Source organism: Neovison vison, chromosome 6 (assembly GCF_020171115.1).
Source record: "Neovison vison isolate M4711 chromosome 6, ASM_NN_V1, whole genome shotgun sequence".
In the NCBI taxonomy this organism is placed as follows: Eukaryota; Metazoa; Chordata; class Mammalia; order Carnivora; family Mustelidae; genus Neogale; species Neogale vison.
In genome coordinates this window covers 75693713-75716508 of record NC_058096.1, presented here as the reverse complement: position 1 = coordinate 75716508, position 22796 = coordinate 75693713, and the positions used below count along the sequence as shown (strand labels likewise).

At 38.5% G+C, this 22796-nt stretch overlaps 1 protein-coding gene across 1 annotated transcript; it reads left to right on the top strand.

Moving 5' to 3' along the window:
- Window positions 1–224: 224 nt before the first annotated feature.
- Window positions 225–8027, top strand: COMMD2 (COMM domain containing 2). Its single transcript, XM_044251586.1, has 5 exons — window positions 225–353; window positions 445–522; window positions 1252–1334; window positions 1898–2071; window positions 7447–8027. The coding sequence occupies exons 1-5, from the start codon at window positions 287–289 to the stop codon at window positions 7642–7644; spliced, it is 600 nt and encodes a 199-aa protein (XP_044107521.1). The 5' UTR covers window positions 225–286; the 3' UTR covers window positions 7645–8027.
- Window positions 8028–22796: the final 14769 nt, after the last annotated feature.

Here is a 22796-nt window from a genome sequence, read left to right as displayed (position 1 = left end):
ACGTAAGCTCCACAAGGGGGCGTGTCGGATTTTAAGCATCTTTTCTTCCACAGAGCATAGCACCGTGCACCACCAAGCTACATCTTTTCAAGATGATTTACGAACGGAACAATCTTCTGACCCCAGAATACACCACCCGCCGGCGTTTGCGTGTACGACTGCGAAAGACCGGAACCCAAAAGCTGGGGATGTTGAGGAGCCGGAGCCTTTTTGCGCTTGGACGCTGGTCCCGGAAGTGGCGAGGGCGGGATCAACGCTGCCCGGAGAAATCCTCCGCTTTGCGAAGATGCTGCTGGACCTGTCGGAGGAGCATAAGGAGCACTTGGCGTTTTTGCCGCGAGTGGACAGCACAGGTCAGAGGGCGCGGCAGCAGAGGGTGGTGTCCTGTGGCCTGGGGGATCGGGGGTGCGCCCGGCGCTCATGGGCTCCTGGCTTCCGTTGCAGTGGTCGCGGAGTTTGGGCGGATTGCGGTGGAGTTCCTGAGGCGAGGCTCGAACCCCAAGATCTACGAAGGCGCCGCCAGTAAGACGGGGAGAGTTGCTGCGCGGGGAAGTGCGGGCCTTTTTTTGGCACCCTGGAGAGGAAGGGGTTTTTGCAGCTTCAAGGGTCTTACTTTCATTGTGGTGCAATGTGGTAGGGCTAATTGGGTAGGGCTAATAGGGTAGAATGTGGTAGGTAGAGTTGTGGCAGGGCTCTTGTGGGCGCAAATCCTTCCCGTCCTCTAAGTAGCTTTGAGATTTTTAAAGCTTCCGCTGAGGTGGTTTTGTCGTACGTAAAAAGCACATAATACCATCTGCCAGAGATCCTATGATGCTTCGATGCACCCAAGGGTGTGGAATAGCAGGGTGAGGCATTAATATCCTGCAAATGTTTGGTTATAATTAGTTGTTCAGACATACGCTTTTCTGCAGTATTGATGTTTCCCTGCTGGGCGAGGGTGGTTTCTGAGATTGTCAGTCCTTGGAGTTCCTCTTCTTCAGACTTGAAATAGCTGGGCGTTCAAGAGGAGGACAGTATGGCTGATACTGGTCTCCATGGGTTTGCATTTTGTAAAGAAGGTTACATGGCGGGAAATACCAAAGGCATCTATCTCACAGTGGAGAATGAACAGGAGGCTATTACCGACTCATTATTTTTCATTACGGTGCCTGAAAGTATGGAATAATGGATAATATTTACGCCTAAATAAGAACTTGAATAAAGGGATAAATATCACACAGTAATTTATTGGCTTATGTTTCCTTTTCCCAGGAAAACTCAATGTGAGCAGTGACACTGTCCAACATGGTGTGGAAGGATTAACGTACCTCCTCACTGAAAGCTCGAAGCTTATGGTAAGGGGTTCTGTGAACTGTTTTGTATTTCTTTGACCTTAAAAAGGTGCAGTATACTCTACGTCATAGCCCTGGCAGGCACCTGCTCATTTCAATTATGTTGTTAGTGGTTTATAATGGACTTAGTGAAGCCATGTGTAAACAATATGACTATAATGTGATCTGCTGGTATGAATGCCTCTTGCTAGTATAAATTAGACTTACTTCTAATTCTGCATGCTGTTAAACCATATACAATAGGACATATCCTAGGAGAAGGGAGAATTAAATGACTTATTTTATTTTATTTTATTTTGTGTATTAGCACTATCTAGCTTGATGGAGAATAGGAGAGAAGTTGGCCATTTTAACAATTCTTTTTATGTTTTAATAAAAGTATTTTTATGTATCAGAGACTCAGATTTTGGAGAAGTGGGCAAGAGTTACCTTTAAATGTAAAGGATGTTGTTTCTTTTACCAGCCAGAAAAGAATTAGGAGATATCATAGTCTTTTGGGTATATCAAATATTTTAGCAGTTACTAGACAAAAAATTAATGTTCTGTTAAACTTGACTCACCTTCAGATTTCTGAACTGGATTTCCAAGACTCTGTTTTTGTTTTGGGATTCTCTGAAGAATTGAACAAATTATTGCTTCAGCTTTATCTGGACAACCGAAAAGAGATCAGAACTATTCTGAGTGAATTGGCACCAGACCTTCCAAGTTACCACAGCCTTGAATGGCGACTGGATGTACAGGTATGGATTTTTTTTTCCCCACTTGACAAAGAATAGAAGATTAATTTTTAGTTCCATGTCCTCAAACTTATTATATTCTTTACCACCTTAACTAAACTTTGGTTTGAAACTAATTTTTTTTAATGTTTGTTTTGAGACCATTTCACAAACAGTTCATTTTCTTATATGCTTAATGTGTTTAGAGTAGTTTAATTTGCAGAGTTTGTAAGAAATAGGTTATTTTGGAAAGGAGATGGTCATGCAGATTTTTAAATTCATATTTGATTTTATGACACTTTTATGTTTAAACATAAAACACGCATATATTAAAGTGCACAGGTCATTATAACGCTCAGTAGATTATCACATGGTGAAACACCCATGAAACTAACTCTCGCCCATGACAAGCACCCCAGAAGTATCCTCTTTGCTACCTACCAATTACTTCCCCTACCTTCCTTTCAAAAGGTCACCAGCATCCTGGCTTCAAATATGTAGATTCCTTTTGCCTGTTCTTTAACTTTCTATATATGGAATGATTCAGTAAATATTCTTTTGTGTCTGACTACTTTTACATGTTCTGTTTGAAAGATTCAGTTGTTTGTAAAGCCACACAGATAACCAAAAGGGGGTTTTCATACTCTTGCATATAGCCCTTTATCAAGCAGTGACAGATAAGTTAATAGATGTTTATTGAATGTCATCCATTTGCTGATTAGAGCTGTGCTAAATGCTTTTGAACAAAGAAGCATAAGACATTTTCTCAGATGGAAAAGATGTTATCATCTAGTTAGAGATATAAGATGTTCTCAGAGTAACTAGTAATTAAAGATATTTGTAAAGTAAATTTCTGGAGGGGGAAAATATAATTGTATAAATGAAGGTACAACTGAGTACTATATTTCAAAAATCTATAGCTTCGGTAGTTTAGTGTATGCTTGCACGGTCCAAAAAAGCTTCAGCAAAAGGTGAAATTTCAGAAGGATGAATGAATGGAGAAAACCAGTGTTAATATTCTTGGAAAAGGAGGCAATGTAAGTTGTAAAGGGCTATATGGATATGGGAATGAGCATTGAATATGTGGTATAGTGCTCTGGTCCCCAAACTTGACTGCATATTGAAATGGCCTGGGTAGTTTTAAAATATTTTCATGTCTGTGCTCTACCCCCAGAGATGCTGATTTATTGTTACAGGATTTGGCCTAGGTATCAGGATTTTTTAAAACCTTACCTGGGGAATTCTAGCTTGCAGTTTGTAAACCACTGTTACAGTGGATTCTTCCTGATTGGAATGGTGGTAAGATGGTCCAGACAGGTTACAGAAATTCAGTTAGAGGGTCTAGCAAGTATAATCCAGTGTGATGAGTGCTTGAATAGGTAGAAACACAGATATGGTATAAACCAGACTATAGGCTCCATGAGGGCAGGTACTGTGTCTTGTTCACTACTCTGTCCCCAGTACAATGCCTGGTACATAATAGGCATTCAGTGCTAAATATTAAAAAAGGTAGGGGTGGGCATAGGGGAGGGTAGGTAGCTCCTTAAACAAGTTGTTTATCAACTATTTCTTGTACGGTTGTCATTGCTAGGTGGTGTGGATTCACAAAGAACCAGACATAGTCATAGTTCATGCTCTTGGAAACATCATAAGAAGCAACTCCTATGGGGTTCCTGGGGAGGAGGAGATCAGTGTTGCTAAGCTTTTATGTTTCAGTCTTCTCATAATAACCAGGAGGTGTGGGGATGGTCATATTCATGAAATTCAGTAGTAATTTATCTTGCACATATTTACCTCTTTCTTGAATGGGGGTTATTTCTGACTTTTGGGTTCTGGTAGCCCTTAAAAGTTGTTTTTTTGGCTTTGTGATTTACTTTGAGTTTTTCCATTATGAAGACATTTTTAAAATGAAACTTAAGCAATTGAATTTTCTAAAACTCAGGAGAGCTCATTTACCAAGTGAAATTGGTTTGAATAGCCATGCTATCGCAAGGACTAATACAGTTAAAGTTGAGGGTATGCTGAATGAATATTGCTTCATGTGGTGAAGTGCATTTAGAGCTAAAAAAAACTACTTAAAGAACTAATTGATTTTCTGAGCTCACTAGTCAAAATTATTACAAGGGATTTTAACTGGAATAGATTCTTCTTTTTGTTTATGGGAGGAAGACTTGACAGAAGATCAGCTAAATGGCTGGGAAACAAATAACAGGATAAAGGCCTTTCATTTTTGAGTAACTGGTTTGACTCAACACTGGTAGTGAATGGACAGTTACCATCTAATTATTGTGTAGTTGCTTATAAGAAATACACTAATCATCATAGTTTAGTTTCTAATAGAAACATTTCCCTTCATAAATTGCCAGCAAAATTAGTGCATTTAATAGCATCAATAAATTGAATGCATTTGAGTTTGGTGTGGGAAGATTTACCTTTAGGACTGATCCATTTAAATTGCTATTGTTGGGGCAACTGGGTGGCTCAGTTGGTTAAGTGACTGCCTTCAGCTCAGGTCATGATCCTGGAGTCCTCTGATGGAGTCCCATATCAGGCTCCCTGCTCAGCAGGGAGTCTACTCCCTCTGACCCTCCCTCTTCTCATGTTCTCTCTCTCTCATTCTATCTCAAATAAATAAATAAATAAAATCTTTAAAAAAATAAATTGCTCAGGGTGCCTGGGTGGCTCAGTGGGTTAAAGCCTCTGCCTTCAGCTCAAGTGAGATCCCAGGGTCCTGGGATCGAGCCCCGCCTCGGGCTTTCTACTCAGCGGGGAACCTGCTTCCCCCTCTCTCTGTCTCTGCCTGCCTCTCTGTCCACTTGTCATTTGTCTGTCAAATAAATAAATTTTTAAAATCTTTAAAAAAAAATAATAAATTGCTCTTGTTATTTTTATAAGGACAGAATCTCCTCTCTATTAAAAAATAAGTCCATATCAGGAACTTTGTGGCCTACTGTTCTTTATCCTGTATTGTCATCAAAATTTCTTTCTGAGAAAAAATTAGGTCTGATTATGTCTTAGTAAGTGTTTGTTTGGAATGTTACATAATCTTTATAAATTTTAAAGAATGGTGTGGATACTTATTTGCAAGGGATATTGATTAGATATTATGTTGTCTAAAAATTTGAGGATAGATTGACCTAAAGTCTCTAAACAAAAAGTTCATGGCTTAGAGCACCTGGGTGGCTCAGTTGGTTAAGCAACTGCCTTCAGCTCAGGTCATGCATGTTCCTGGAGTTCTGGGATTGAGTCCCACATTGGGATCCCTGCCCACAGGGAGTCTGCTCCCCCCTCATGCTCTCTCTCTCTCTTTCATTCTCAAATACATAAATGAATAAAATCTTTAAAAAAAAGTTCATGGCTTAATTACACACCTAGATACATTTGGTCCCTATCTGTAAGGTATATATAGAGAAAAAAGTATAAACAATGCATAAGTGAATCAGTAAGTAGTATTTTCAGCCATCATACTTAATAGTCTGTCTTTTATACCTATAATTTTCTATACTAGAGAAATGATCTTAAAGAGATACTTTAACTTACAAGTATCTCTGTTATGTTTGGGAACTGGCTTACTCTAGAGTATCAATCTATTGTTTCCAAGTTATTTTTTTACATTAAATTTCAACCATGGATCAGTATCTTGGGTTCTTTTGGAAGCCAGATCACCTAGAATTAATTGGAAGAAGTTATTAGTCAGAATATTCTGTTTCTTCAGTTTGGCTTCTTCTCCTTTTGCCATGACTCTGGTAGTTTTAGGTAACAGTCTTGCCTTTTTGTGTAACAAGATGCTTCAGGTTTATCTTGTACAATTGTTGTCCCAGACCTCTAATCAGCTATTCCTTTAAAGATGTCCTCGTTCCTTTTAAGGAAGTATGGTCTTTAGGGAACAGTCTGGTGCTAGGACTAAATAAATGCTAATGCTTCCAAGTTAGCCATTGTTTCTAGTATTTGGGTATTTTTTTCTTTTAAAAATATGTCAGTAGTATTTTCTTTAAAAAGTTTTGAAATATATCATACAAACAAAACATTATAGCTCTTCAGTTTAAAGAATAATAATAAAACAAGTACCCACTGCCAAGCTTAAGAAATACATCAAGACCACATATGACCTCCCCCAGTTACAACACCTCCCACTCCTCTGAAGGAACCATTATCCTGAATTTTCCGTTAATCCTTTCTTTTTCTTTCTTTCTTTCTTTCTTTCTTTTTTTTTTTTTTAAAGATTTTATTTATTTGACAGACAGAGATCACAAGTAGGCAGAGAGGAAGGTAGAGAGAGGGGGAAGCAGGCTCCCCGCTGAGCAGAGAGCCCAATGTGGGGCTCCATCCCAGGACCCTGGGATCATGACCCGAGTCGAAGGCAGAGGCTTTTTCCCACTGAGCCACCCAGGCGCCCCAGTCCTTTCTTTATAGTTCCTTTTTTACACAAATTTTTTCATCAAACCTAGTTTTCATGTATTCTTTTGCAGCTTGCTTTTTGATTGAACATTTTACGAGATTTATCCATAACAATTTACATTGCTATAGTTCTTTTCATTGCCATTTAGTAAGCATTTTATTGTATGAGTATTCTCAATGTATCCATTCTGTTATTAAAGAATATTTGAGACGTTTCTGATTTTTGGAATTGGAAACAAAATCTTGAAACAAAAACAATTACCGTCATGAATATAATGTATAAATGTAAGAATTCAAGGTATACACCTAGGAGTGGAATTGATGGTAATGTATATGGTTTTCCAAAGTGATTGTCTTTTCACTCTCACCAGCTGTGGAAGAGAGTTCCATTATTGTTGCTCACAGTGCCTTCATTTGGACAGGCTTTTAATTCTTGACGGGTTGATATGTGTAAAACAGAACTGTATGGTTTTATTAGCCATTTTCCTGATTTCTAATAAAGTTGAACATGTTTTCCTATGTTTATTTATTTGTGTTACGTCTTTTGTGAACTGCTTATTTAGCTCTAAATCACATTTTTCTCTTGTTCTTGTGGGGTTTTTTTGTTTTTGTTTTTAATCAGAACGGTTTTTCATACGTTCTGGGTACTAATCTATTTTTTGGTTGTATGTGTTACAAAGTGTCTTCTCTCAGCTTGTGGTTTGTTTTTCTACCATCTTTAGGTATCCTTTAGAAGAGAATGTAATAATCTTAATGTATTTCAGTTTATTGGTTTTTTTCATTATGGTTTATGTCTTATATATCATGTTTAAGAAATCCTGTATGGCAAGGTTGTATATATATTCTTTCTTTCCAAAGTTTTTTAAACTTTAGTTTTCATTTTGAAGTCTATAATTCATGTAAAGTTTTACTTTTGTGTATGATATAAGGGGGTTACAAATACTGTGTGTTCAGCATGATTATTAAAACAGTTATATGCTCTTATTCCATTTAAAATGAAGCTTGCAAGCAGAAGCCTGAGGCAACAGATTAAACCATCAGTGACTATAAAGCTACACCTTAATCAGAATGGAGATCACAGCACCAAAGTTCTGCAGACAGACCCAGCCACTCTGCTCCATTTGGTTCAGCAACTGGAACAAGCATTGGAGGAGATGAAAACAAACCACTGTAGGAGAGTTGTGCGCAATATCAAGTAGTCCCAGTTTTAAGGATTTATTCCCTTTTAATCAGTCATGAATCGACGATATGCAGCAGTTACTTTTCAAAATTAATTTTTTAATTAATTGACAGTGATAAACATATATTTTCCATGAAATTTCTTTTCCTATGACAAGATAGTGAAGTCATGATCAAAAGCTAAAGTAAAGTTCCTGGTGCTAAATGTGGTCAGTTTCTTGACAAATTAAGATGTATTTTATATTTTAAATGTAAGAATTGAATCAACTGGAAGTGAATCTATACTGTTCGTATGTTTTGTGTATATGAATGTCTTTTTTTGGTACTTCTTTTGATTGCTTAACTTTATTATTTTTGTCTTTATTGACCAAAATCTGAAAATAAAATTCACAGTGTAATACCATTGCTTTTCAGAATATTTTTAGACAGTTCATTGTTTTTGACCTTTAAAAGCACCCACAATGTAAATAGCCACAGAATAGCTGGAAGTAAATATGAATTTTTTAAAACGCTACATTTTTTAGGCAGTTCATGTATTTTTCCCTCCTAGTGAAGGTAATAAGTACTTAAGTTTGAGTTGTTATGGCTAACTGCTTACGTAGTACTGAAATTTGTGTGATCATATGTTGCATTTTATCAAGGTCTGCTTTTTTCCCCTAGTACCCAAAGCATCTAAGAGATCCTGTCATTTACACTTATATACAATGGTTGCAGGAGGAAATATAATCACTTCTTAAGTATCTGAATATAAATTACAGTCACTTTTTAACTTTTGTTTGAATAAAGTATAAAGAGGGCAAAGGGAGGCCATGTTTACTACATGTAAGTATTCCTTCTTTACAAACTTGATTTTTGTTTGTTTTTTAATAAGTAACTATAAGCGATTGGCTTGAAAAACTCAGATGCTGATGTATCAGTCTTACAGAGTACATAGTCACAGGGAGACTTAGAGGGTCAAGGAGACTTGGGTGGCAGAGTTAAGGAGAAAAATCACAGAAGGGTGGAAATGGGCATTTAGTCTTAAATATGTATCTACAGTCTTATTCTGAGAGCCTTATATCATGGAGCAACTCAGGAATGCCTTTGGAACCATCAGACTCTTAAGCTGTATACTCTAGGTTTTGTCAATACCTTCCATCCTAAAAATTAGAGATTTTGATATCATGTTTCTTCTCTCTTAAGAGTCTAGCAGGGAGCAGAGGCCAGTGTAAGGAAAGCACAAATTTAATTGCCACCCATTTAATCACCACTGCAAGTAGTTGGGCCACTATTTCCCATAGGTATATGTTCTGTCATTGCAAAATAAGTAATATATTTTTTAAAGATTTTATTTACTTATTTGTCAGAGCACAAGCAGGGGGAATGGCAGGCGGAGCAGGCAGAGTTGAGAAGCAATCTCCCTGCTGAGCAAGGAGCCTGATGTAGGACATGATCCCAGGACCTTAGAATCATGACCTGAGCTGAAGGCAGATGCTTAACTGACTGAGCCACCCAGGCATCCCACAAAATAAGTAATATTACATATTAAACTCTAGTCAAATTTTAATTATCATGATAAGTTAATTAATGAAGCTGTCATGTTAACTTTACAAACAAAGAGAACATGTATTAACATGAAAGAATACACACACTCATACACATATAGCATGTTGTCAGGTTTAAAAACATCATATCTGCCAAGCTTATATGATAAAAATAGCTCTATGAGTCTTCTTATTATCCACATTTGGTGGAAATAAGCAGGGCTGACCCTAGCCAAAATGGAAATAATGCCACTGTGTGCCTTTAAGGCAACCTTTCTTCTGTTTCTACTGGTCTTCCCTTAATCAAAACAAGAAAGTGGCTGTTAGTCTTTATCTGTGTCAAACTCCCTGGGACTCCTTTCTTTACTCCCTTATTTTTTCTGATATTCTGCCTTCACCTTTTTGGGCCAGAATGAGTTGGGAGCAGACTCCCTAACTTCTTTCTGAAGCTGAGGCTCATTTTTTTAGTACAGAGCATTGAATGAGCCTCTTTATTCTCTTGTTTAAACATTCCTTATCCTTAGGGACTCCTCTGCTATCTTTGTTTTATAGCACATTTGGTTTTTTTTGTAGCTTGTATATAAACATATTTTCTGCAGATGTAGTCACTGTTCCACTCTGCTATATGAGCAGGTTTCTTGACTGTAATGTGCCTTTCCATCTATAACTAAATATTGATTAAGTCATTTTGGATTATAAGTATGTTGATTTTTCAGGATTGGCTAATGCATGTTTAGACTTAAATATCATATTCTTCATGTCTCAAAGCCAGAATAGTAACCTCTCTTCTCTCAAAACAGAGCTACCAGTAGGGAATGACCAATGTATATCACAAAGTCTATATTCTACTTCACCCATTAGAAGTTTTGTATTTCACAAGATTTCAGTAAGCTTGTTTTGTTATTGGTGTTATCGAGCTTAAGCAAATTTAAAGCAGCAAATTGAAAGGTGGTGGCAATACCATAAAAGAAAATACACCTTTGAAAAAACAAAAATGAGAATCTGATGCTAAGGCAAGATTGAAAGATCATTGAGTGGGGCGCCTGGGTGGCTCAGTGGGTTAAAGCCTCTGCCTTCCGCTCAGGTCATGATCCCAGGGTGCTGGGATCGAGCCCCGCCTCGGGCTTTCTGCTCAGCAGGGAGCCTGCTTCCCCCTCTCTTTCTCTGCTTGCTTCTCTGCCTACTTGTGATCTCTATCAAATAAATAAATAAAATCTTAAAAAAAATCATAGAGTGTCAAGGATGCATGTATGAGAGCTCTTAAAATTTGTAACAATGGGTGGCCTTTTAGGGTACAAACCTTGGAGAAGGTTAAGAGGTTAGCCTTTGAAGCTGGACAAAAAGAATTTAAATTTAGCATAGTAACATATAGATAGCATAGCCACAGACTTTAGAAAATACTCATATAGATTTGAGGATCTCATTTTACAGCCTTGAATTATGTTCTGTGTACCTCCTGGTGGTTTCTATAATCCACCCATTTATGTTTGTCATTGTGTTGATAGAAAAAACAAAGCAAATTTTAAAGCCTTTTCTAACTCTTTTAGAATGTTACTGACTCAATTCTGTTAAATATTTATTAAGTGCTTTGAGTGATCCATGTTGTGTGTCGAACAAAGGATAAAGTCCTAATCTCAGTTTAGAAAGCTCTCAGGCCATTCCATCCTTGAAAGTAGTTTAATCCATAAACTTATTAGATTTAGAAAGGAATTTCCTAAAGAGGCTATTCTGAAGAAGGGACGTTCCTCTGGGGTGCTGTCTATTAGAATCCCTTTTCCTTGAAATGCCACCTTTTTTTGAGAGGCAAAACCCTAATGATTCAATAGTCAGAGCTCTGGAAGTGTTCAGAGGAAAGGATAGACCACTGAGGAACACTGGGGAACATTTTGACATGGTTAGGATGGCAGAAATTGTCCTTCTTTTCCATAAAAGTGAGGTTCCCTGAGGTAACTGGAGGTGTGATGGGAAAAGCAAATTGAATTCTTTTTTTTTTACCTGCATGCCAATGTTGTGATTGTCATAAATCCAATGAGAAGTGGATGCCTGTGGTTTTGAAGGAATGTGCTTAGCCCACAGAACGAAAAGTTTTCTCAGTTAATTCAAAGACTAAAAACACACAGATTAAAATTCAAAGAATGAGGAAAAGAAAATCCAGGGAAGTCTGAGTTTCACTGGAGCAAGTATGGATGGGTAGGATATGATGTCCTGGCATAAGGTACAAACTGTATGCTTTTATTTAAAAAGTTCTTACAAAGCTCAAGTGAGTTTAAGTGCTACAACATTATTAAGTTGCTTGATTTGCAGCTGAGACTATTGCACAATTCATAGCCTAAAAAGAACTAAGAAAGGCTGCCGGTAATTTTTTAGTAGGTTAAAAAAAAAAAAGAGCAAGTCACCATATACTTTCCCAAAAGGGGAAAATGATTTGTCTCATGATATGAGCAATGTAATTAAGACCTTTATTTTTAATGTTGAGACTCTTAAGGATGTAATTATTGGGTATTCTTTTCTTTGCCTTTTTTCTTCCACTCTTTGTCTTTGCCTGGGTATAAATACCAAATTCCATGCCTTTCTTCGGCCTTTACAACAATTCCTTTTCATGCCAAATCTCATTAAGCCTCCTCCCTCCCTTAAAAAAAAAAGTTTTTTGAGAAATAATTCACATAAAATTCACCCTTTCAAAGCATACAATTTGGTGGTTTTTAGTATGTTCAGAGTTGTGCAACTACCCCACTATCTGATTACAGAACCTTCTCATCACTCCAAAAAGAAATTCATATCCATCTGTAGTCACTTTCCATTATCCCTTCCTCCAGCTGCTCTGCCCCCATCCTTCACCCCTGCCTCCTCCAGCAACCACTAATCTACTTTCTGTAGATTTTCCTCTTCTCCACATTTAGTACAAGAAGAATCCTGTAATATATAACTTTTTTGTGTATGACTTTTTAAAAAATTAACATATAATGTATTATTTCAGGGGTACAGGTCTGAATTCATCAGTCTTAACACAATTCACGGCACTCACCATAGCACATAGCCTCCCCTACGTCCATCACCAAGCCACCCTATCCCTCTCCAACCCCCCAGTAACCCTCGGTTTGTTTCCTGAGATTAAGAGTCTCTTAAGGGGGGCACCTGGGTGGCTCAGTGGGTTAAACCTCTGCCTTCAGCTCAGATCGTGATCTCAGGATCCTGGGATCGAGCCCCACATTGGGCTTTCTGCTCAGCAGGGAGCCTGCTTCCCCCTCTCTCTGCCTGCCTCTCTGCCTACTTGTGATCTCTCTGTTAAATAAATAAATAAAATTTTTAAAATTTTTTAAAAAGTCTCTTATGATTTGTCTCCCTCTCTGGTTTTGTCTTGTTCCATTTTTTCCTCTTTCCCTATGATCCTCTGTCTTGTTTCTCAAATTCCGTGTATAAGTGAAATCATATGATAATTGTCTTTCTCTGATTGACTTATTTCGCTTCACATAATACCCTCTAGTTCCATCTGTGTTGTTGCAAATGGCGAGAGTTCAATTTTTGATGACTGCATAATATTCCAATTTATTTATGTACCACATATTCACCTGTTGATAGACATCTAGGTTGTTTCATAGTTTGGCTATTGTGGATATTGATGCTATAAACATTCAGGTGCACATACTCCTTCGGATTACTACATTTGTATCTTTGGGGTAAATACCTGCGATTGCTGGGTCATAGGGTAGCTCTATGTTCGACTTTTTGAGGAACCTCCATGCTGTTTTCCAAAGTGGCTTCACCAACTTGCATTCCCACCAACAATGTAGGAGGGTTCCCCTTTCTCCACATCTTTGCCAACATCTATCATTTCCTGACTTGTTAATTTTAGCCATTCTGACTGGTGGGAGGTGGTATCAAATTGTGGTTTTGATTTGTAGTTCCCTGATGATGAGTGATGTTGAGCACTTTGTCATATGTCTGTTGGCCATTTGGATGTCTTCTTTGCAGAAACATCTGTTCGTGTCTTCTGCCCATTTCTTGATTGGATTATTTGTTCTTTGGATGTTGAGTTTGGTAAGTTCTTTATAGATTTTGGATACTAGCCCTTGATCTGATAGGTTATTTGCAAATATCTTCTTCCATTCTGTTGGTTGTCTTTTGGTTTTGTTGACTGTGTTTCCTTGGCTGTACAAAAGCTTTTTATCTTGATGAAGTTCAAATAGTTCATTTTTGCCCTTGTTTCCCTTGCCTTTGGTGATGTGTCTAGAAAGAAGTTGCCACAGCTGAGGTCGAGGAGGCTGCTGCCTGTATTCTCCTCAAGGATTTTAATGGATTCCTGTCTCACATTGAGGTCTTTCATCCATCGAGTCTATTTTTGTGTGTGGTGTAAGGAAGTGGTCCAGTTTCATTCTTCTGCATGTGGTTGTCCAGTTTTCCTGACAGCATTTGTTTTTTTTGTTTTGTTTTTTTGTTTTTGTTTGTTTAAGATTTTATTTGAGAGAGATTTTCTTTGAGAGAGAGAACATGAGAGGGGAGAAGGTCAGAGGGAGAAGCAGACTCCCCATGGCGCTGGGATCCTGATGCGGGACTCAATCCTGAGACTCCGGGATCATGATCTGAGCCAAAGGCAATTGCTTAACCAACTGAGCCACCCAGGCACCCCCCACAGCATTTGTTGAAGAGACTTTTTTCCATTGGACATTCTTTCCTGCTTTGTCAAAGATTAGTTGACCATAGAATTGAGGGTCAATTTCTGGGCTCTCTATTCTGTTTCATTGATCTATGTGTCTGTTTTTGTGCCAGTACCATACTGTCTTGATGACTATAACTTTGTAACAGAGCTTGAAGTCTGGAATTGTGATGCCCCCAGCTTTGGTTTTCTTTTTAAACATTCCTCTGGCTATTTGAGGTCTTTCCTGGTTCCATACAAATTTTGGGATTATTTGTTCCAGTTCTGTGAAGAAAGTTGATGGTATTTTGATAGGGATTGTATTAAATGTATAGATTGCTCTAGATAGCATAGTTGTATCTGGCTTCTTAGCATAATGTTTTCAAGCTTCTTGTTGTAGCATATATCATTATTTCATACATTTTTAATGGCTGAATAATATTCCATTGTATGGATATTCAGTATTTGACTTTTACAGTATTTGACTGATTCTTAAATTCTTGGTCTTACTATAGAATTAATCTATTGCATTTTTTTATAGTGTTTGTAAGAGAGACTCTGACAAGTTTAGTCATGTATTTTCTACCATGATGGTTTTCTAGAATTATCTTCCCAAATACAAGTTAGAAATGTCAGAGAACAATTTCTTCCTAGCCAGTTATTAGTAGAGTTATTCTCCAGTGAACAGAATGTTTTATTTTTAGCCTTATTCAAAAGTTATACCAGATGTTATACCAACAGTTAAACTGTTGAAGAAATTAGCTCCCAAGAAAATTAGATTAATATTATATCTTTTTATTTTAATACAAAAGTTTTCCAACTAAAATGAGGAATGTTCTGTGAACATTTTATATATTTAGAGAAGATAGGAAAGGATCTAAGAAGGATTTATGGTTTTGTGAAACCTGAGGAGTCAGAGAGACTGGTTGACACAAATTCATTTTATTTGTCATTTTTTTAAGATCGATTTATTATTTTAGGGGGCAGGAGGGGCAGAGGGAGAAGAGAATCTCAAGCAGGAGTCCTTTAAGGACCTGGTCTCAGAGCTGCCTTTTTATACTGTAGGGTACCTAATATGTCCAATAAATTTATTCTCTGTTAAAGCTAGGATCTAAAGAACCCTAAGCATTATAGAAGATAATGATACAATTAGATTAACTTTGTAAAACTGCATACTTTATTTCATAAAGTGGGATTTTTGTAAAAGAGCTTTGCAAATTGTCTTGTGTTTAAAAGACATTATTTTAGGATGTAGGTTGACTATAACAAACTCATGTTAGGATCTCACAGTCTGATTAGTGAGACAAGATTCAAACCAAAAATCTTAATTAGCATTTTCGTTTTAATGCTCTACTACTGTTCCTTTTATTTGCTTTCTGTATCTTCTCTATTGTGGCTATAAACTGTTTCCTTAGAACTTAAAAAATCTGGTGGTTTCACCATAATCCTTTTAGTTAGTAAGTTATAGTTTGCTTGTAGAAATAAGATGAAAACATAAAACAGTACAGTAATTAATCAAATGAAACAATGCCTATCTTAGTTGTCAGCACATAATCGTTAAATTAATGAACAAGTCAGTGAGTAAATAAGTGATGAGTGAACAGTATATACAATATGCTCTATGGAACATCAGAGTGGGGAAAAAGCACTGTAGCTTGGAGTGGTCAGAAAAATGTTTCTGAGTTGTCCAGAGAAGGGCAGGATTTGAGCAGGTATGTTCCTGGGTCTGTTTTAGGTGCTTGGAATACAATGGGAACAAGAGAATATGACTGCTCCCATTGAGCTTCTGCCTAGTAGGGTGATGGATAATAAACGTGAACTATAATTTCAGGTTGTGCTCACTGCTCTGAAGAAAAATAAAAACAGATTAAGGGTCAGAGTGAGGAGTCAGAGTTGAGAGCTGCTATTTTTTTAGGGAGACTGGTCAGAGTAAGCTCTGACGAGGTGATGTTGGAGCAGAAACCTGAATGAAGTGAGGGAGTGCACAGTGGAATATTTGGAAGAAGAGCATTCAAAGCAACAGAAATAGTATGCAAATGCTCTGAGGTGAGAATGAGCTTGGTATGTTTAAAGGAGTGCAGAGAGGTTGGTGTGGTTGGAGTTAAGTGAGAATAGAAGTGATCAGAGGACTGGGCAACAGCAAGACACAGGGCCTTTAGCTTCCATGTTTTCTTCCCACGCAAGTCCTTCCATCAAACTGGGTATGTGGACGATCCATCAACACCTCGGCTTCTCATTTCATTTTTTTTTTTTTTTAACCCCCGAAAGATTTTATTTATTTATTTGAAAGAGAAAGAGAGAGGGCATATGCAAGAGTGGAGGGGAGGGGCAATAGGGAGAGGGGAAAGCAGAGTCCCCACTGAGCCGGGAGCCTGATGTGGGGCTTGATTCAAGAATCCTGAGATCATGACCTGAGTCAAAGGCAGATGCTTAACCCACTGAGCCACCGAAGTGCCTGGCTTCTCATTTCTTTGGTCTCATTTCCCAAGGCATTCCCTGTTTCTTTCAGCCACTTGTTCCGCTGCTGTACTCTGGACCTTGTCCCCACCTGAACTGTTCTGTTTCTGAAGTCAGTTTCAGACATTCCATTCTCTGAAACTGATCCCACTCATTGGTCAATATGACATCCAACACCCCAGTTCTTCAGCTTCAGATGGACCTTCAAGTCCCTTGCCCTACCCTCCCTCTGTTAAAAGCCCCTGCCTATCTGTATTTCCCTCCTTATCCAGCTTGGATTCATAACCCATTACCACCAATATTTCAGATCCTTTCTGTTATACCTTGCATTGCACCTATCTAGTCTACCAGACATGAATTCAGCTGTCCTTTTTTTCTTGCTAGTTTATGGGCTGCTGAGACCTACTGGAAAGAATATGCAGAAACCATCCAGACTATCAAGCTTTTTTTTTTTTTAAAGATTTTATTTATTTATTTGACAGAGAGAAATCACAAGTAGATGGAGAGGCAAGCAGAGAGAGAGAGAGGGAAGCAGGCTCCCTGCTGAGCAGAGAGCCCGATGCGGGACTTGATCCCAGGACCCTGAGATCATGACCTGAGCCGAAGGCAGTGGCTTAACCCACTGAGCCACCCAGGCGCCCCTGACTATCAAGCTTTTATATTAATGGTCATTAATCTCAAGCCTCTAATACTGCCTGACTAGCCCACTCTCATTTTCAACAACTATCTCAAGCTTTCTCTTTTCCATTTAAGCCTCTGATCCAGTCACCACTCCTCGTTTTCAATCAATGACTATCTCCTTCTTTACAACAAATAGAAGTGATCAGATAGGAATTTTCTCCACTGCTGACCAACAAACTTAAAATCCTCACTGTTCTGTATGCTGATAATTCTTTCTCTTCTATTCCAGCAGAAGAGGCACCCCTCATGTTTCTGGATTCTGTTTTTTTCCCGTTATCTTGTCACTTCTGTGTTTTCTATATATCCGTCATTCTTATTTCTTCTCATTAAAAAAAAAGAGAAGTATTTCCAATCTATCTCATCTTAATATCCCTTGATCCACATCCCTCTCCAGTTACCACAAACTCTCTCTTCTCCACTTCAGTAACTTCTGAAAAAGTTCACCTTCCCTTCCAAAGCCACTCCTGATGACATTTCCAGGACCTTCCATGTTGCTAATCCAATGTACATTCTCATCTTACTAGATGTTACAGCAACATCTGACATGACTGATCACTCTCTCTTTCTAAAAAATATACTTTTTGGAGAGGGAGGGATGTCAAATACTCTTCTTGGGGCACCTGAGTGGCTCAGTCGGTTAAGTAGCTGCCTTCAGCTTAGGTCATGATCTCAGGGTCCTAGGATCAAGCCCTGAGTCAGGCTCCCTGCTCAGCAAGCAGCCTGTGTCTCCCTCTCCCTCTGTCTTCTACTCCCCCTGCTTGTACTATCTCTCTCTGTCAAATAAATAAATAAAATTAAAATAAATGAAAACAAAAACAAAAAAACCACTCTTCTGTTTTACCCTCTCTATCTCTAGTAGTGTGTTCTCAATCTTTGAAAGACTGTCTGTCCTCTTAGTTGTACATTTTCCCCAGAGCTCTGTCCTTAGCCATTTCTTTCCACAGACATATGCCAGGTAATTTGGTTCATTTCTTTGGCTTTAATTACCATCAATTTGCTGATGACTATCCACTTTAGATCTCTAGCCCTTATTGTGATCCTGAATTGAGACACGTGTAACTATTTATCTTCTGTCTGTGCTTAGATGTCTAACAGTTACTTCAAACTCAAGAAGAACAAAATTCAACTTAATCTTTCACAAACCTGCTCTTCTGGTATTCTTTATTCAAGAAATAACATTGCTATCCACCCAGTTGCTCAAATCGGAAATGTGTGTGTCCCTCTTGGCTTCTCTTCCTTTCACTCACCACAAATGATCCATTACCAAGTCCTATCAATTCCACCTTTTTAAATATCACTCAGACTAGTCTACTTCTCTCCATTCCCATGGCCTCCCTGCTCATGTTCCGGCTACCTTCTCTGCCTCCAGTTAACTGGTCCTTTGACTCCTTATTAAGCTCTCCTTTCTCCTCACCCCATGCATTCCCTACAGAGCAGCCAGAATTCTCTTTCAAAATAGAATTCGTATCTTTTGGCTGCTTAAAACCCCTCAGTTGATTTGCATTGCTTTGGGGATAAAGCCTCAGCTCCAGCCTTTAGCTCCAGTCTCATTTCACTTACATTCTCTTCCCATGCTATGTTCTTTCATTGTTTCCCTTCCCCTGTCTGGATCCTCTTCCATCAGCTACCAGGGTAACATATTTGTTCCTCTGGTTTCAGCTTTAAACATCATTTCCTCCAGGAGGATAGGAGACCTGTTCCGTTTACATTGTACTCTGTGCTGTTCTTATCATAGGTTTAACAAATTTTGGTGTAATTACTAGGTTAATTACCTTTTTTCCTGGATTGTAGGTATGGTGTTTTTCTTGTACTCCTCTGCATCACTGGTGTTTGTCACTGGGACTGGTACCTGTTAAGCTCCTATTAAATGTTGGGGAGAGAGAGAAATATAAAATGCAGTACGGAACCAAATCTGCACACATTTTAAAGGTAAAACAAGGATCCAAACAAATTTTGCTTTTCTGTCACACAAGTATGGTTTGCATTAACCTCACAATACAAGTTATATATCAGCATTTCTTTTTTTCCTTTGGTGGGAAGGCATAATTAGAACATTTAGTCTGTAGATTCTATTGAATGGACAAAACCTATATACTTAGACCAGTGGTTTTCAGCTTTCAGCTGTCCTTTGGAATCACTTGGGGAATTTTAAAAAATTCTGTTTTCTGAGTCCCATCCTCGTAGATTGTCTTTTAATTGGACTGAAATTTGTGAAAGCTATCTGCATGATTCTGATCCACAGCAGAAGTTAAGAACATGACAGGTACTGGACTTTTTTCTATGTGACATGCTTCACTGATTGATATTTGAGCTTGTTGGCAAACAGGAAATTCAACCAATCCAGATTCAACAGTGTCCTGATCCACGCACTGGTGCTTCAGCTCCTGGTAAAAATGGCTGAAACAGTAAAAAGAATTTGTTGGGACAAATAACTGTCAAGTCCAGATGATCACAAACTTGATCCAGTGTCCCAGTGATGGCCCCAGGGACCCATGTCCTTCTCTTTCTCCTCTCTCTCTTGGTATTGGCTTTCTCATAATTTAGACCCTCCACATGGCCAAAGATGACTGCCAAAGACACCTGGAAGGTGACCACATCTTTGTCCCAGTATCATTATTAGAAAAAGGTTTTAGATTCACTCTGATTGGACTAGTTTAGGTTACAAACCAATGGCTGTGTTCAGTGGGTTGGGATGTGCTAGAACAAGAGTGGAGCTCTCTTACCAGGAATCATAACAATTCCCAAACAAATAGAAGTTCTTTGGGGAAGGAGAAGGAGAGAGAAATCAATGCCGAGACCACCAAATAAATGTCTGCTATAACTCCACAGTGGTTGGCCTACCTGCAGAATTTGTTCACAAACTGTAATAGTATTTTTATAGTATTATACTATATACTATACTATAAAGTACATAGTATGTTATAAGTAACCCAGATTATTTGTATTTCAGAAACAAAATAACCCAAAAAGGTAAGTAACATAGATAGGTTTCCACATCAATTTCTATAGTTAGTGCCTACTAATAAACTAAATTGATTGTATTCAATACAAAGCCATTTAGTGAGAAAGGACTTAAGAATAGAAAATTTAATTTGATCCTGCAAATGTAAGTTGCCTCATGTATGGTATTTGCTTAGTGCCTCGGTGAACAATTTTTTTTTTTTGCTTCATTTTGAAATACAACAACAAAAAAATCTTAGACCCTCCAGAGTGTCTGATTTGTGGATTTCCACCCTCTAAGCAGAGTGTTACCAGCCAAAAAGATTCTGTTGAGCTTTGCTCTTTATAATTTTCATTATGAAAGCAGTAGGGTTTTAATTTCTCCCAAAATATATTATTGAATTATAATATTGGGATGTCATTCCTAATGACACATGCTAAAACAGAAAATAACACACCACCACCCCCCCACACACACAAATTCCCTCTTCCCTCTGCCTATCCCCCAGGGGCTGCTAACTCTCCCTAGTTGGAAACTCACTGTTCTAGAGATTACTCTCACCAAATAGCCTCCTAATTATAATGTGGCTTTGCATTAAAAGTTTCCCATAGACAGAAAATGTGCCAACCAGCAGGCATGAATTTGGAGTCTGCTTATAGTTACATTCCCCATTGCAAGTTAATTCATCAGTGTTCATCAGGCCTTACACACCACACATTGTCTGCGTGTGCTAACATTTAAGTTTCTGAGTTTATAAAACTAAAGACCAGATTCCAGAAAAAAACTGCTAAGACCAGGGATGTTATGGTGGCCCAACAGTCGTTATTCAAGCCACCCTCACCAGACTCCTTTCTGTTCAAATTGTACCAGTGAAAACCTTTTAAGAGAGCGAGGAATAAAATAGCACAGGTAGAGTTTCTTTGACCATTTAGAAACGCAGTACCTGAATTCTGTCTGTATACCTAGCAAGAGAGTAAACCTCCCTGGACATAGTGAAGAGAGAACAAGAACCTCTGGTGTCATCATCAACCTAGAAGTTCCTGGAAACACAGTGCCTGTGGTGAAGAACTCAGGAGCTAGAATGTGAGCATTGAGTTAATATTGGCCATAAAATCTTTGGAAACATCAGTGGAGGGAGAAAACAATCTGGTTTGCAAGAGGTAGAGGCCAACCAAGTCCATCTGCAGGGCTTCAAGTTCTGCTCTTCTTTAAGACACTTTGAGGGTCTTCCAGTGATGAAATGTCATGGGCAAACCCTCTGCAGAGTTGCAGTTGTTGTTTTTAGCTACAGAAGACTTCAAACATATACAAAGATAGATAGAATAGTATAATGAACCCTCAAATGCCTACCACTTCATTTTGGTAACAATGAACTCGTGGCCAATTTTGTTTCATCAAAACCCCCACCCACTTTGCTCGGTGGTACCTGCTTCCACTCCCACTAGTTTTGAATCAAACCTCAGACATTTCTGAGATGGAGAATTTTTTAGTCGAACAGCTAACTTGTTTTGGATGGTAATATGAAAACAGTCACTGCAGTTAGGAGACCTGCATTTCCTCAGATTATGATCCCCTTATGGTAATGTATCCTTGCTAAGAATGGGATTTGGCTGCACTATCCCAGTAAAATTTCATCTGTTCTTGGTGGAGTGTGAGGTGCTGTTATTTAAAGTGGCTGATCGTAGGAAATCTAGAGAAGTCTGAGGACTTCAGGAGAGGCTCACCGGCCAGGTCCTCCCCCTGAGTCTTAGGAAATCAGCCCGGGTTTGACTCAGCACAGTGAGCCTTGGGAGACTCCTGCTGCCACACATAGTTTTGTTCTACCACTGAAGATTCCAGACTATGGAAAACATGTCCTGAGTTCAGACTACCTTTTCAGTCAAAACCACAATTTCCTAAGTGAAAAGGTAAAGGCATTCCCTGAAGGGAGTAGACAGTCCCATTGTCATTTGGAGGTAGATAGCCACAGTGGGATATTAATTAACTGAGGTTAATATGCATGCCTTTCTCTCATGGGCTGAGGGAATTTGAGGGCTTGGATTCAAGTTGGGAGAAACAGGCTAGAGGGACACCTGTAAGAGGTAGGAGACCTTGCCCTTGCATTTTTTCAGTCTGGCTGGGAGTTAGGCAGAGAAGGTCTAGGATCATAGGCTAAACATTCTGATAGAAGCTATATCCAGTAAGAATTCTAGGTTGGCTTCTATGTAGTATTTTCCTTCTATAATCTCTATATCTTCAACAAAGTAACAGTTGTGTTCTGATTTCACCAGGCTGGTGTGAAATTAAGAAAAGAGATTGGGTACACACATAGGACAAATCAGTACAATAGTAGCAACAACTTGCCATGAGAGACCAACTCTGACACTGCAGAAGGCACAGAGGTCCGTCCCTTACCCCTCAAAGCCAACTGCAATGACTATGATGGTCCTATGGGACAGTGGGATATTCCTAAGGATTCTTAGGGTCATTAGGGAGGGGAGCCTGAGGAAGAGTGGATTTCCTGTTACCCCATGGGTAGGATGGAAGGAAAGGAAATATATGACCTGTAAGTCCTGAGCCCACCAGAGAAAAATCAATATTACTATGTCATATACAGAGTTGATGTGGATAGCAAATTTGTAGGTTACATAAGAAACTGTTGTGGGGGGCAGTGTGGGGGACCCTGGATGGTTCAGTTGGGTAAGCATCCAATTCTTGATCTTGGTTTAGGTCTTGATCTCAGGGCTATAAGTTCAAGGCCCACATTGGGCTCCATGCTTGGTAGGGAGCCTACCTAAAAAAATAAAAAATAAATAAAACAACTGTTAACAGGGTTCCCTTTGGGATTTCACTTTGTATTCTTCCATACATTAAAAAAAAGCTTACAAAATATACGTATTACTTTTGTAATATAAATTAAGATAGAAATGTATATGTAATACTAAAATCATTTTCTTT

What these genes read in the sequence shown, in the direction of transcription:
- COMMD2 (XM_044251586.1), top strand. Translation starts at nt 287, where the DNA reads ATGCTGCTGGACCTGTCGGAGGAGCATAAGGAGCACTTGGCGTTTTTG. An exon ending in GATCTACGAAGGCGCCGCCA is followed by an intron (nt 523 to 1,251) that starts GTAAGACGGGGA and finishes TCCTTTTCCCAG; the next exon opens with GAAAACTCAATGTGAGCAGT. An exon ending in CTGAAAGCTCGAAGCTTATG is followed by an intron (nt 1,335 to 1,897) that starts GTAAGGGGTTCT and finishes ACTCACCTTCAG; the next exon opens with ATTTCTGAACTGGATTTCCA.